This window comes from Mauremys mutica, chromosome 1 (genome assembly GCF_020497125.1).
Source record: "Mauremys mutica isolate MM-2020 ecotype Southern chromosome 1, ASM2049712v1, whole genome shotgun sequence".
Taxonomy (NCBI): Eukaryota; Metazoa; Chordata; order Testudines; family Geoemydidae; genus Mauremys; species Mauremys mutica.
In genome coordinates this window covers 369,467,337-369,481,590 of record NC_059072.1, presented here as the reverse complement: position 1 = coordinate 369,481,590, position 14,254 = coordinate 369,467,337, and the positions used below count along the sequence as shown (strand labels likewise).

The 14,254-nt window shown below is 47.0% G+C and overlaps 1 protein-coding gene across 1 annotated transcript; it reads left to right on the top strand.

Annotated features, from left to right (window-relative positions):
• The first annotated feature begins 11,358 nt into the window (after window positions 1-11,358).
• LOC123350849 (olfactory receptor 52R1-like) lies at window positions 11,359-12,306 on the top strand. Its single transcript, XM_044989649.1, has one exon. The coding sequence runs from the start codon at window positions 11,359-11,361 to the stop codon at window positions 12,304-12,306; it is 948 nt and encodes a 315-aa protein (XP_044845584.1).
• The last annotated feature ends 1,948 nt before the right edge of the window (window positions 12,307-14,254 follow it).

The window sequence follows — 14,254 nt, the reverse complement described above, 5'->3', positions numbered from 1 at the left end:
ACCTTTCTCCTGGTGCTCTGGCTCTCAGATTGAGCTCTGTGCAGAGCTCACAAGGGACATGATGCTGGGCCCTCTTCCTGACACACTTGTTGAATAGTCAGAGAGACATTAAACCTTGTCCTGATATTACTGTGCTGCGTCAGCATGACAGACTGGGGAATCAGCCCATGTACAATTCACTGGGTTGCCTCCTTTCTAATTGCTGGTAACTGGACACCCGGAAAACCCACCCCTTGCCCCACCTCTTCTCCCAAGGCTCTGCCCCGGCTCTTCCTCTTCACCCCAAGGCCCCCACGCTTATCACTTGCTCCTCTATTCCCCTCCCCCTGTCACTCGCTGGATCATTTCCACCTCCCTCCCCCACCCCAGCTACAAAGGAGCCATTTCAGATTTTGGTGGGGGTGGCAACTTTAGCTGTGATTCCAGGGGCTACTTAGACCTTTGAAAACTCTAGTTTTTTGGCAGATAGCTGAGCAATCAGCTGACAGGAGCACTGTGTATAACTCCTGTAACAAAGAAATAAAATAAAATATATATTACACTCACTCAGCTCTAGTACTTACTTGTTCTCACATCCTGTGGCAAATCACATAAAGGACACTGGTTTGGTTTACAAATGTTAATGTATATTCTTACTTTGTTCATTACTTTGCGGAGATAGTGGCGCTATCAGGACTCCTGGTTCTATCTCAGCTCTGGGAGGAGAGTGGGGACAAGTTGGTTACAGCAAGGGGCAGATACATCTTGTTGCCCGATCTCTGGATTATATATTAATAATATTGATTATTTAAGAATCCCCAAATATCACTTTGAGGGTTGACAGATTCTTGCCCCAAGATCAGGCCCGGTATTATTCAAATTATTATATTGTTGAGAACCCCGATGTGCGCAGTTGCAACACTCAAACTATAGGAATTCTTTATTTTTTACAAATATACTTTATTAATACATTTAGCACAGTCACAAACTCCCCAGCTCAGTAAGGTAGATAGAGATACTACTGAATGTCCATCTGCTCATCCATATACTCACACCTTCTCCTGTAGAACAACCTGAAATGTTGGCCATCACCTTCCTCATTACCATTTGTGATGTTATTGGTCTAATCTGGTACCATATAGATCATTGTTGCAACCAAAGTCCTGTAGCGGCACCAAATCTTCTATAAAGAGGGTCAAATAGGGTGTCTAAGAGAAGGTATGGGTTGCTGGTTATGGTTATGCTATCTTTATATGTGTGTCATTTTTCTAGTTGAAATTACTGTCTGTATTTCAAACTTCTGCTATGCTTCTGGGTAACACCCCAGACAAGTTGGTGTTAGCTCTGCCTAGCCTGCTTGATGGCTCATTAAGGACCATCAGCTACACAACTGACCCATTGAGAGAAGGAAGATACGCCTTGTAACTCAGCAAAGTATGCAGGGACTTGCCCATGTGACTCCAGAATCCATTTTGCTGTAATTTTCCACAGTAAGAACAAAGAGATTTTCTTACACCTGGAAAAGACTATAAAAGGCTGATGCCTCCTCTCCATATTGTCTTCAATCCTGTTTCTTACCTCTGGCGGGACTTTGCTACAAACTGAAGCTCTGAACAAAGGACTGATGACCCATCCCAGCGGGGGATGTACTCCAGAGACTTAATTTAAACTCGCAGTTTATTCTATCACTGCTACAAGCCTGAACCAAGGACTTTCCCATTACTGTATGTAATTGATTCCATTTAATCAATTCTAGCGCTCATCTGTATCTTTTTCCTTTTATGAATAAACCTTTAGATTTTAGATTCTAAAGGATTGGCAACAGTGTGATTTATGTGTAAGATCTGATTTGTATATTGACCTGGGTCTGGGGCTTGGTCCTTTGGGATCAGGAGAACATTTTTTCTTTTACTGAGGTATTGGGTTTCATACCCATTCATCCCCATAACGAGTGGCACTAGTGGTGATACTGGGAAACTGGAGTGTCTGAAGGAATTGCTTGTGTGACTTGTGGTTAGCCAGTGGGGTGAGACCGAAGTCCTCTTTGTCTGGCTGGTTGAGGTGGAAAAACCCCAGCCTTGGGCTGTAACTGCCTTGCTTTAAGCAATTTGTCCTGAATTGGCACTCTCAGTTGGGTCCCGCCAGAACCAGCATTGGTACACCATCACCAGTGGCCATCATTCTCACACCTCCGGCACGGTGCTTCCTGCTGGTTGTCCTGGGAATTAGCTTTCCAGCCTCTGGAGCACCCTCTGGTGTCCAGTGTCTCGCTTGCTTTAGGCCCCGCATCCCTCCTGGACCCCAGTGTCTCTCTACATCAGGGTTCTGCCCCCTGCAATACCCCCAAAGTCTGGGTCTCCCTTCCCCAGGGAATCCCCACCCTCTATCCCCATCTTGCCTCAGCCTGTCCTGCCAGTCCTCACCTAGCCCCCGCACACTGGGGCAGACTGCAGTCCGCATCACTCATCGTCGGCAAGGAGGGTTTGGACCTACTGCCCTTGCCTACCTTTGGGCTGCCCCTCTGCAACCCCAGTACCTGCTTTAGGCCATCAGCAAGGCCTGCAGCTTGGGGGTTTTCCAGCTGGAGCTTCTCAGCTCCTCTGGCCTTCCCCAGCCCTGCTCCACTCTAGGTACCACGGTGAGCTCCCCAGCAGCCAGGCCCGTCTCTCTCAATAGCTAGAGAGAGAATGTCTGAGCTCCTGGCTCACAGGCTTTTATAAGGCCAGCTGTGGCCGGATTGGAGCGTGGCCCCATCTGTGGCTGCCTTCCCCATCAGCCTAGCCTCTAGCTCACAGCCCCAGCCCACTCCCACTCCATTAACACAGGTAATGTTCACCCAATTAGAGCCCAACCTGACCGGGTGACTCCTCAAGCCAAAATTGCTATAAAACAGGAGATTCAGGACTTGCTACAAATGGGTGTAATCCACCCCTCTAACAGTGCATGGGCATCTCCAGTGGTTCTAGTTGCCAAACTGGATGGGGAAATACGCTTGTGCATGGACTATCGTAAGCTAAATGCCGTGACTCACTGAGACAACTATCCAATGCCACTCACAGATGAGCTATTGGAGAAATTGGGAAGTGCCCAGTTCATCTCTACCTTAGACTTAACCAAGGGGCACTGGCTAGCACCGCTAAATGAAGCTGCCAAGGAAAGGTCAGCCTTCATCACCCATGCAGGGGTGTATGAATTTAATGTGCTCCCTTTTGGGCTGCAAAATGCACTCGCCACCTTCCAGAAACATGTAGATGCTCTCCTAGCGGGATTGGGAGAATCTGCAGTCACCTGTCTTGATGATGTGGCCAATGTAGCAAAGTTGAGACTCACCAGTGGGGTGCCTCCTGCTGGTTATCCTGGGAATTATTCTGGGAGTTATCCTGGCTGGTGTCTCGCCTGCCTCTGGCCCCCGTGTCCTTCCCGGACCCCGGTGCCCCTTTATCTCAGGGTTCTGTCCCTAGCAGTAACACCTTGCCTCAGTGGCTACTGCCAGTCAGCACCCAGCCCCCGCTTACTGTGGCAGACTGGGGTCTGTAAACCACTCATCACTGGCAAGGAGGGTTTGGAGCTGCTGCCTTTGCCTAACCCCGGGCTGCCCTCTGCAACCCCCAGTACCTGGTTTGGCCTTTAAACAGGTATCAAGTGGAGTGCCCCAAGGGTCGGTGCTGGGGCCGGTTTTATTCAATATCTTCATTAACGATCTGGAGGATGGTGTGGACTGCACCCTTAGCAAGTTTGCAGATGACACTAAACTGGGAGGAGTGGTTGATACGCTGGAGGGTAGGGATAGGATACAGAGGGACCTAGACAAATTAGAGGATTGGGCCAAAAGAAATATGATGAGGTTCAACAAGGACAAGTGCAGAGTCCTGCACTTAGGACGGAAGAATCCCATGCACTGCTACAGACTAGGGACCGAATGGCTGGGCAGTAGTTCTGCAGAAAAGGACCTAGGGGTTACACTGGACGAAAAGCTGAATATAAGTCAACAGTGTGCCCTTGTTGCCAAGAAGTCTAATGGCATTTTGGGTTGTATAAGTAGGGGCATTTCCAGCAGATCGAGGGATGTGATCATTCCCCTCTACTCAGCACTGGTGAGGCCTCATTTGGAGTACTGTGTCCAGTTTTGGGCCCCACACTACAAGAAGGATGTGGATAAATTGGAGAGAGTCCAGCGGAGGGCAACAAAAATGATTAGGGGGCTGGAGCACATGACTTATGAGGAGAGGCTGAGGGAACTGGGATTGTTTAGTCTGCAGAAGAGAAGAATGAGGGGGGATTTGATAGCTGCTTTCAACTACCTGAAAGGGGGTTCCAAAGAGGATGGATCTAGACTGTTCTCAGTGGTAGAAGCAGGGGCGGCTCTAGGCACCAGCAAACCAAGCTGTTGCCTAGGGCGGCCAAATCTAGGGGGCGGCAGGCTGGGCCGGTGGACCTGCCGCAGTCATGCCTGCGGGAGGTCCACCGGAGCCGCGGACGAGCGGACCTGCCGCAGGCATGACTGCGGAGGGGGCGCTCGTCGCGCGGCTCGGCTGGACCTCCCGCAGGCATGACTGCGGCAGCTCAAGCGGAGCCGCCGGACCCGCGAACCGTCCGCAGCCGTGCCCGCGGGAGGTCCGCTCGTCCCGGGGCTCCGGTGGACCTCCCGCGGGAGCTCAACCGGAGCCGCGGGAAGAGGGGACCCGCCGCGGGACCGAGGAAGGGCGGCGCAGCACACCGCGCTGCTTGGGGCAGCCTATTTTCTAGAGCCGCCCCTGGGTAGAAGATGACAGAACAAGGAGTAATGGTCTCAAGTTGCAGAAGGGGAGGTTTAGGTTGGGTATTAGGAAAAACTTTTTCACTAGTAGGGTGGTGAAGAACTGGAATGGGTTACCTAGGGAGGTAGTGGAATCTCCTGCCTTAGAGGTTTTTAAGGTCAGGCTTGACAAAGCCCTGGCTGAGATGATTTAGTTGGGTTTGGTCCTGCTTTGAGCAGGGGGTTGGACTAGATGACCTCCTGTGGTCCCTTCCAACCCTGAGATTCTATGATTCTATGATCTGACCAGAAAGACACAGCCAAATACAGTTCACTGGACTGAAGAGTGTCAGAAGGCCCTTAACCAGATTAAAACAGCGCTCATGCCTGACCCTAAGCTAGTGCCCTGGAACATGCACTCTGCTCTTAACGGCCCAGGACATAGTTCTCAGAGTCAGGGCAGGGCTGTGCATTTTACCTCTCTCAGACCCACCCAGCAGCCTATGGAACCACCCGTTCTTACTGCTGTTACTGCTCCATCTCCTGCCTACTTCCTTTCTGGTTTGTTACACACAGGTTGACAAGGTGCCCCTGTTTGGCTCAGACAGGAGAATTCATTCCGTCGCCTTTCAGGGCTTAAAAGCCCAGGTGGTTCACATGGGAGGAATACCCTCAATTAGCCAGGGGAGCAGGCACAGAGTTCAGCTGTGGGAATCCAAGCGCCCTCCAGCCGGGGCAGTGCTGGAAAGTCTGACTCAGCCTGGAACATTTTATTTCAATTCCATCTGGGAGAGACTGGGAGGAAATGAACCAAGAGGGAGAGAAGAAATACATTGCAAACACTGATCCAGTCTCTATCCTGCCTAAAGAACTCCCCTTTTCATGGAGCAGCTTTGGGGTGGAGGGTGAAGCCTTTGTCCCCAGGACAGGCCCCCGGCTGCCCTCTGTCCACGAGAACATTCTGTCGGTGTTGCTTTGACTGAGTCTGTTCCCCCAAAGCGACCCCAGTGACTGTGATGCGTTGGCAGGTTTCTGAGGGGCAGCAGAAGTGGAATCTCGGAGTTCACACCTCACAGGAATGGGGAGCTCACAAACCCCAGCTAGTTCTGAAAGCCTCAGATTCACCTTGAGACTATGGCGAAGGCTCAGGCTCCTTTTCCAGCCTTTCCACTGCGTCCCACCCAACGAACAGTCCAAGCCAGAGCAGGAGTCAATTTCCCTCTTGGTGTAATGGACAGACCATGGTTATGGCAGGGAAGTCAGGACTCCTGGGTTCTGTCTCGCATCCTGCCACCCAATCTCTATACGACCGTGGCCCATTCATATCTCCCTGTACCTCAGTTTACCTATCTGTATAATGGGGATATGTTCATAGGGACTTTCCTTTGATAGGAGTTTTGAAGACCCTTCCATGGAAGGTGCTGCACAGTATGATGATAGTTACTGCTGAGAATAATTAATTTCTGATCCCTGATTGACAGCCCTGTGTGCCTGCAGAAAGTGTCTACTATCATCCGAGCCATCCTAGGTATTTTCATGATTCAGACCCTATGGAGATCCAGGAATTATCCACAATTTTTTTTTACTAATCAACTGTAGTTTTTAAAAATACACAGATACACAGGCAATTCCTTTGTGACTCAGCACAGAGCCCAAGAGTTCTCATCTCCCTTTGGGAAGGTCCCTTAACTACTGTTTACTCCTAAAGAAGGATTCAGAATGCAGCAGCACAGACATGTTTGTCTCCAGCCTGTTTACATTCAGATGCCTCTAGAGGTTGAGCGAATCCCACTGGGATTGCACAGAGCTATATTATAAATGGTGCACGCCCCTGTGTCGGCTCTGGGCATGGGATGTGGCTGCAGATGTGCTCGCGAGAGAGGTGTGGGACACGGCTACCTGAGGGGGATTCCCAGGGAAGACACGTCTGTCGCAGGATTCACAGGTACCGTCTCTTGCTGAGGTTCTTTCTGCTCTGCACAGCCATTAAACATCCCAGTTCCCTGGCCACAGGGGATGAGTTTGCACCAGTATCATCAGGAAATATGTCCCTCTTTCTTGTTCCTCCCCAGCTGATGGCCTCCAGCCCAAGAGGCCGTAGTCCATACTTTGTTCAGGCCCACAGAGGTAAATCTCCTCTTGGAATAGGCAATAATTAAACGTCCCAGAAGCCAGCTGTGTTTTAATGCACAAACACTGTCACCTCCTACTCTTCAATTTCAGGGCTATGGCTGTTAACATGTGGGCTGTTACCTGACTTGTATCTGATGGAAAGTATGGAGGCCTAATCAAAGAGCCATCAAAATATTAGTGTTGAAAGGGACCTCAGGAGCTATGTAGTCCAATCCCCTGCTCAAAGCAGGACCAATTCCCAACTAAATCATCCCAGCCAGGGCTTTGTCAAGCCTGACCTTAAAAACCTCTAAGGATGGAGATTCCACCACCTCCCTAGAGAACCCATTCCAGTGCTTCGCCACCCTCCTAGCGATTTTTTTTCCCTAATATCCAACCTAAACCTCCCCCACTGCAACTTGAGATCATTGCTCTTTTTACTGTCATCTGGTACGACTGAAAAAAGTCTAGATTCATCCTTCTTGGAACCACCTTTCAGGTAGTTGAAAGCAGCTATCAAATCCCCCCTCATTCTTCTCTTCTGCAGATTAAACAATCTCAGTTCCCTCAGCCACGCCTCATAAGTCATGTGCTCCAGCTCACTAATCATTTTTGTTGCCCTCCGCTGGACTCATTCCAATTTTTCCACATCCTTCTTGTAGTGTGGGACCCAAAACTGGACACAATAGTCCAGATGAGGCCTCCCCAATGTTGAATGGAAGGGAACAATCACGTCCCTAAATCTGCTGGCAATGCCCCTACTTACACAGCCCAAAATGATGTTATCTTTCTTGGCAACAAGGGCACACTGTTGACTCATATCCAACTTCTCGTCCACTGTAAACCCTAGGTCCTTTTCTGCAGAACTGCTTCCTAGCCATTCGGTCCCTAATCTGTAACAATGCATGGGATTCTTCCGTCCTAAGTGCAGGACTCTGCACTTGTCCTTGTTGAACCTCATCTGGTTTCTTTTGTCCCAATCCTCTAATTTTTCTAATTCCCTCTCTACCCTATCCCTACCATCCAGCGCAGTGTCATCTGCAAACTTGCTGAGAGTGCAGTCCATGCCATCCTCCAGATCATTAATAAAGATATTGAACAAAACCGGCCCCAGGACCAACCCTTGGGGCACTCTGCTTGATACTGGCTGCCAACTAGACATGGAGCCATTGATCACTACCCGTTGAGCCCAATGATCTAGCCAGGTTTCTATCCACCTTATAGTCCATTCATCCAGCCCATACTTCTTTAACTTGGTGGCAAGAATAATGTGGGAGACCATATAAAAAGCTTTGCTAAAATCAAGGAATAACACATCCACTGCTTTCCCCTCATCCACAGATCCAGTAGCTGAGTAGAAGAATATTGAACACAAAGAGAACGGATGGCAAGGGTCAGTTACTCTAACCCCATGCCAAGATGCAGGATTTGTTGTGTCTTAGTCATCCAACACTAATGGCTTTCCACACCCCTTTGGAAAACCTCCAGTGAAGGTGCTTTCATGGCCTGCTGGGGTATCTGTACCATTGTACTCCTGTTCTTGAAGTTAGAAATCTGCTGTGCTGTAGTTTGAACCCATTGACTCTTGTCCCACCCACTGTGGTGAGACAGAACAGCTTTTCTCCATCTGTTTTATGGCAGCCTTGCAAGCAGCTGAAGACTGTTGTCATGTCCCCCTCAATCTCTCCTTTTCCAAATTAAACATATCCAGTTCCCTCAGTCTTTCACGTCTGGTTTGTATTCCATCCCTTGGACCATCTTCGGCTGTCGCCTCTGGAACCTTTCCAGTTTCTTTACATCCTTCCTATACACTAGTGACCCAAACTGGACACAATGCTCCTGCTGAGGCCTAACCAACACTGAGTAGAGGAATACTCTCACCTCCCGTGACTTACATGCTATGCCTTTGCTAATGCAATCCACAACTGCATTTTCCTTTTTTGCAACAGCAAAATAAGCCACACCCCTCAGAGGTGAAGCTATTTCAACTTAACCCCGGTGTAGACACCATGAGGTAAATGAAATAATTCTTTTATTGACCTAGTTACCCCCTCTCAGGGGGGATGTATTACCTATGCTGACAGGAAAACCCTTGCTGTCTGTGTAAGTGGTGTCTACACTGACGCGCTATGTAGCATTTTAAGTGTAGACAAGCCCTCAAGCATATCTTCCACAAAAGCATCCAGTCTGGATCTGCAGACATGAGGAGTTGGAGAATCCACCACTTCACTTTGCAGTTTCTTCCAATGGTTAATCTCCCTCCGTGCTAAAAATCTGGCCGTCATTTTCACCTGGGTCTTGGTCTGCCTTTCTCCGCTAGATTAAAGAGCCCTTTATTACCCATTTGTTTCTGACCAGGAACATCTCGCTTGATTGGTTGTTTTTTTTAGAAGATAAATAGATGAAGCTCTAGAAGTCTCTTACTGTCCGGCATTTTCTCCAGCCTCCACTCATTTTTGTGGCTCTTTTCTGCACTCTCTCCAATTTTTCAACATCCATTTTGAAATGTGGACCCCAGAACTGGACACAGTCGGTTTCACCAATGCCATGTGCAGAGATAAAATACTTTCCTTGCTCCAACTCACCATTCCCCTGTTTATGCATCCAAGGATCGCATTAGCCCTTTTGGCCACAGCATCACACTGGTAGCTCACGCTGAGTTGATTGTCCACAATGACTCCAAAATCCTTTTCAGTGTCCCTGCGTTCCATAATACAGTGCCCTTGTCTGCGGGTCGGGCCTGCATTCCCTGTTCCCAGAGGATCACTTTGCATGTGACTGTATTAAATTTTTTTGTTTGCATGGGCCAAGCTTACCAAGTACTCCTGATAAGTCTGTCTACCTGCCCTGGCCTCCTCATTGCACACACTCTGCCAATCTTTGAGTCATCCACAAATGTTATCTGCAGTGATTTTATATTTGCTTCCATATCGTTCATGAAACTATTGATTAGCATCAGGCCTAAAGCTGACCCCTGTAGAACTCCACTAGAAACAGCCACATTCACTGACAATGGCCCATTGACAACTGCTTCCTGAGATTTGTCAGTTAGCCCATTTTTAGTCCATTTTATGTACGCCCTACTGATATTGTGCAGTGTTCAGTTTTTATCTAAATATTTTCCACTACTCAATCAAATGCATGAGAAAAATTGAAGTTTCTTGCATCTACATGGTTCCTTTGATCTACCAAACATATACGCTTATTAAAGGACAATGTTGGGTTTATATGCCAAGACATGTTTTTCATAAAAAATGTTGTTGACTGGCATTAATCATATTCCTAGACTTTTTTTTGTTAACAAATCCCCTACTAGCTTTTCCATTGTTTACTAGGCTTCAATTTTTTTAAACTTGCCCTTAAATTTAAAGTATTAAAAAAAATTAACACAGAAACTGTCCCGAGTTTGCCTTTTTTTTTTTTTTTGGTTTTGCTGCTGCCTGATCGCGTACCTCCGGTTCCGAGTGAGATGTGTGGTTGTTCGGTCAGTGCATAACTCTGGTGTTCGTGTCTCTAAAGTCCTACTCTAGATGCCGTTAAACATCCTCCCTGACAGCTGATGGACTGGAAAGTATTTCATCACCTCATGTGATATGGGTACCACATACTGCTTCTTTCCAAATGCAGAACACAGCTATTTCATGAACACATCGGACTTTTCAGCTACATTAAAAAGTTTCCTTTCACTCTCTAGGAATTGATCTAAACTTTTTCTAGGATTTCTTTTGTTCTTAATGTACTTCAGTAACTTCCGTTTTGTGATCCTTAGCCTTGCCAGGCATAGATTTTCCCTGATGTCTTTAACATCCCGTATCAATTTTCATAACATCCAATTTGTATTGCTCGCTATCTCTATTCCCTTTTCCCCATTTGTATATACTGCTTTCTTCCCCCTAACTATTGTTTTCCCTTTGCCACAGAACTGGGTTTTTAGGTAAAGGTGGAATTGTGGCATTTTACCTAGCTAAGAAACTCTTCTTGAAGAATTTTCATTCCAATTTTTTGTCTAAATTTTTCCTCCCGGGCAGTTTTGCTGATAATTTGCCTCAGCTTTGGGGAGTTAGCCCTTTCGGAGCAGTAAGGGTCTATAGATAGCACTGGTTGGGAACTGTTTTCTCTTTCTCCATTGGAATGTAATCCGTTCCATTCTTTTACTTTGTTCTCCTCTACCATATACCCACTTCTTTCTCTCTGCTCTAAACTAAACAGTCGCAGATGTGTAGGAATTATTGATGCATGGAGCACCATAAAATATGGAATTGGCATTAGTAGGGTCAATTTTTCATATTTTATTTCTCTAAATAATGAAAATGTCATTTTTCAGTGTGTGAACAGTGACCAAACTGCTTTTCCCATGAGAACAGCCTACAGTTGGGCATGTAGTGTCTCACATTAACATTGTCTCTCCATCCAGGTATTTGTACTGTGACCATCACCCTAGAGCCTGGGCACATACAGGAAATCCAGGGAACATAGGGTACATGCAGGAGACACCATTCTGCCTCAGAGTTGGACACCTTCTCCCCTACTCCATGTCAGATTCCAACATGACTGACTTCAAGAACCCTTCCACCTTCATCCTTCTGGGCATTCCTGGTCTGGAGGTAGCCCATGTCTGGATCTCCATCCCCTTCTGCACCATGTACATCATAGCCATCTTGGGGAACATCACCATTCTGTTTATTGTGAAGATGGAGACGAGCCTCCATGAGCCCATGTACTATTTCCTCTGTATGTTGGCAGTCACGGACCTGGTCCTTTCTACATCCATTGTGCCCAAAACACTGAGCATCTTCTGGTTCAATTACAGGGAGATTGATTTCAGTGCCTGCCTCATCCAGATGTACTTCATTCACTGCTTCTCAACGATGGGGTCTGGGATCTTTGTGGCCATGGCTTTTGATCGCTACGTGGCCATCTGTGACCCCCTGAGACATTCCACCATCCTGACAAACCCCATGGTGGCCAAGATCGTTCTGGCTGTGGTGCTGCGTGGTGGCATGCTCGTAATGCCCCATCCCTTCCTGGCGAGGCGGTGGCCATATTGTAGAACCAACATCATCCCCCACTCGTACTGTGAGCACATAGCTGTGGTGAAGCTGGCCTGCGCCGACATCAGCGTCAGTAGTTACTATGGACTCTCTGTGGCATTCTTGGTGATGGGTCTGGATGTGTTTTCTATCGCTGTGTCCTATATCCAGATCCTCAGGGCCATCTTCAGCCTCCCCACAAAGGACGCCCGGCTCAAGTCTTTTCGGACCTGCAGCTCCCACCTCTGTGTCATCTTAGCCTTTTACATCCCAGGTCTCTTCTCCTTCCTCACGCACCGATTTGGCCACAATGTGCCCCTGCATTTCCACATTCTCATGGCCAACGTGTACCTTCTTGTGCCCCCCATGCTGAACCCCATCATCTATGGTGTGAGCACCAAACAGATCCGGAACAGGCTGCTCCGGCTCTTTACTCATAAAGGGACCTAAACCTTTTTTCTGGTGCTCTGGCTCTCAGATTGAGCTCTGTGTAAAGCTTACCAGGTATATGGTGCTAGACCCTCTTCCTGAATCACTTGTTGAATAGTCAGAGAGACAGTAAACCCTTTCCTGATATTACTGTGCTGTGTCAGCATGACAGACTGGGGAATCAGTTCATGTCCCATTCACTGGGTTGCCTCCTTGCTAATTGCTGGTAACTGGACCCCTGAAACTCCACCCCTTGCTCCACTTCTTCTCCCATGGCTCTGCCCCTGCTCTGCCTCTTCGCCCCAAGGCCCCATGCTTATCACTTGCTCCTCTATTCCCCTCCCCTTGTCACTTGCTGGATCATTTCCACCTCCCTCCCCCACCCCCGATTTTGGTGGGGGTGGCAACTCTATCAGTGATTCCAGTGGCTAATTAGACCCTTGAAAACTCTAGTTTTTTGGCAGATAACTGAGCAATCAGCTGACAGGAGCACTGTGTATAACTCCTGTAACAAAGAAATAAAATAAAATAAATATTACACTCACTAAGTTGTTCTCACATCCTGTGGCAACTCTGTTAAGGGACATTGGTTAGCTTTAAAATGTTAATGTAAGTTCTTATTTCATTAGTTACTTTGCGGAGATAGTGAACCCTATCAGTACTCCTTGGGTTCTATCTCAGCTATGGGAGGAGAGTGGGGACAAGTTGGTTACAGCAAGGGGCAGATACATCTTGTTGCCCGATCTCTGGATTATATATTAATAATATTGATTATTTAAGAATCCCCAAATATCATTTTGAGGGTTGACAGATTCTTGCCCCAAGATCAGGCCCGGTATTATTCAAATTATTATATGGTCTAGAACCCCGATGTGCGCAGTTGCAACACTCAAACTATAGGAATTCTTTATTTTTTACAAATATACTTTATTAATACATTTAGCACAGTCACAAACACCCCAGCTCAGTAAGGTAGATAGAGATACTACAGAATGTACATCTGCACATCCATATACTCACACCTTCTCCTGTAGAACAACCTGAAATGTTAGCCATCATCTTCTTCATCACCATCACATTCCCCATCATCGCCAGTGGCTATCGTTCTGACACCTCCTACGGACGACATCTCCTTTTCCTACCAGCCTCAGGCTGTAATGCCACTTTTACAATATGTTACGCTGATGCGATTCTGTTTGATGCATATTCAGTTGGGGATTTTTTTCCCTTTTCCATGTTTGTATTTCCTCATCTTACTAATGTTGGGGTGTCTTTTTCCTAAAGGTTAGTATATTAATTATTTTAACTTATTATCATAGATGTCAGTTTGTTACCATGGCCGTTTTGTGGTTTGGTATTACATTTGTTATTTTTGTCCTAAGCGGTTCTTTCAGTTCTTTCCAAGTGCCAAGTTGTAGTGTACCTGTTAAGTTTAAAAGACTATGGATTTAGGAAAGCCCATCCTACTGCCAACCTACTTCAAAGCATCCTCTATTTTAAAGGTCACAGCCATATATGGACCTTATGCTTTAACTCATCATCATCTATCTTGGTGAAAGGTCTGAAACATATGTATCCTAACTTTGCCTTAGCTCACCATACAGGATGTGGCCTGCAAGTCCCTTGTGTTACAGCCAAAATATACTCTAATATAGACCTATAAACCTATTATAATGAAACAAAGAATCAAACCCATAAGAAATGTATAAGAAAAGATATATCAGCAAGCAAGCAGGCTAGCCTGAGATGTATCTCGTATACCTGTTATGTATGTCAGTTCATTTCCAGGACACTTCTGTGGTTGAATCATGTACCCGTGGTCCGAACTTCAACTTAAACTCTATTTTCAGCTCCCCAGATAGTTGAGGTTTTCTGCGGGGCCGTGTATCTGTGCAAAGTTTATCAGTTTAAAGTTTGTAGGCTTCAAGCTGTATGCTAATTAGCTGAAGCTAATGCCTTACAGGATACG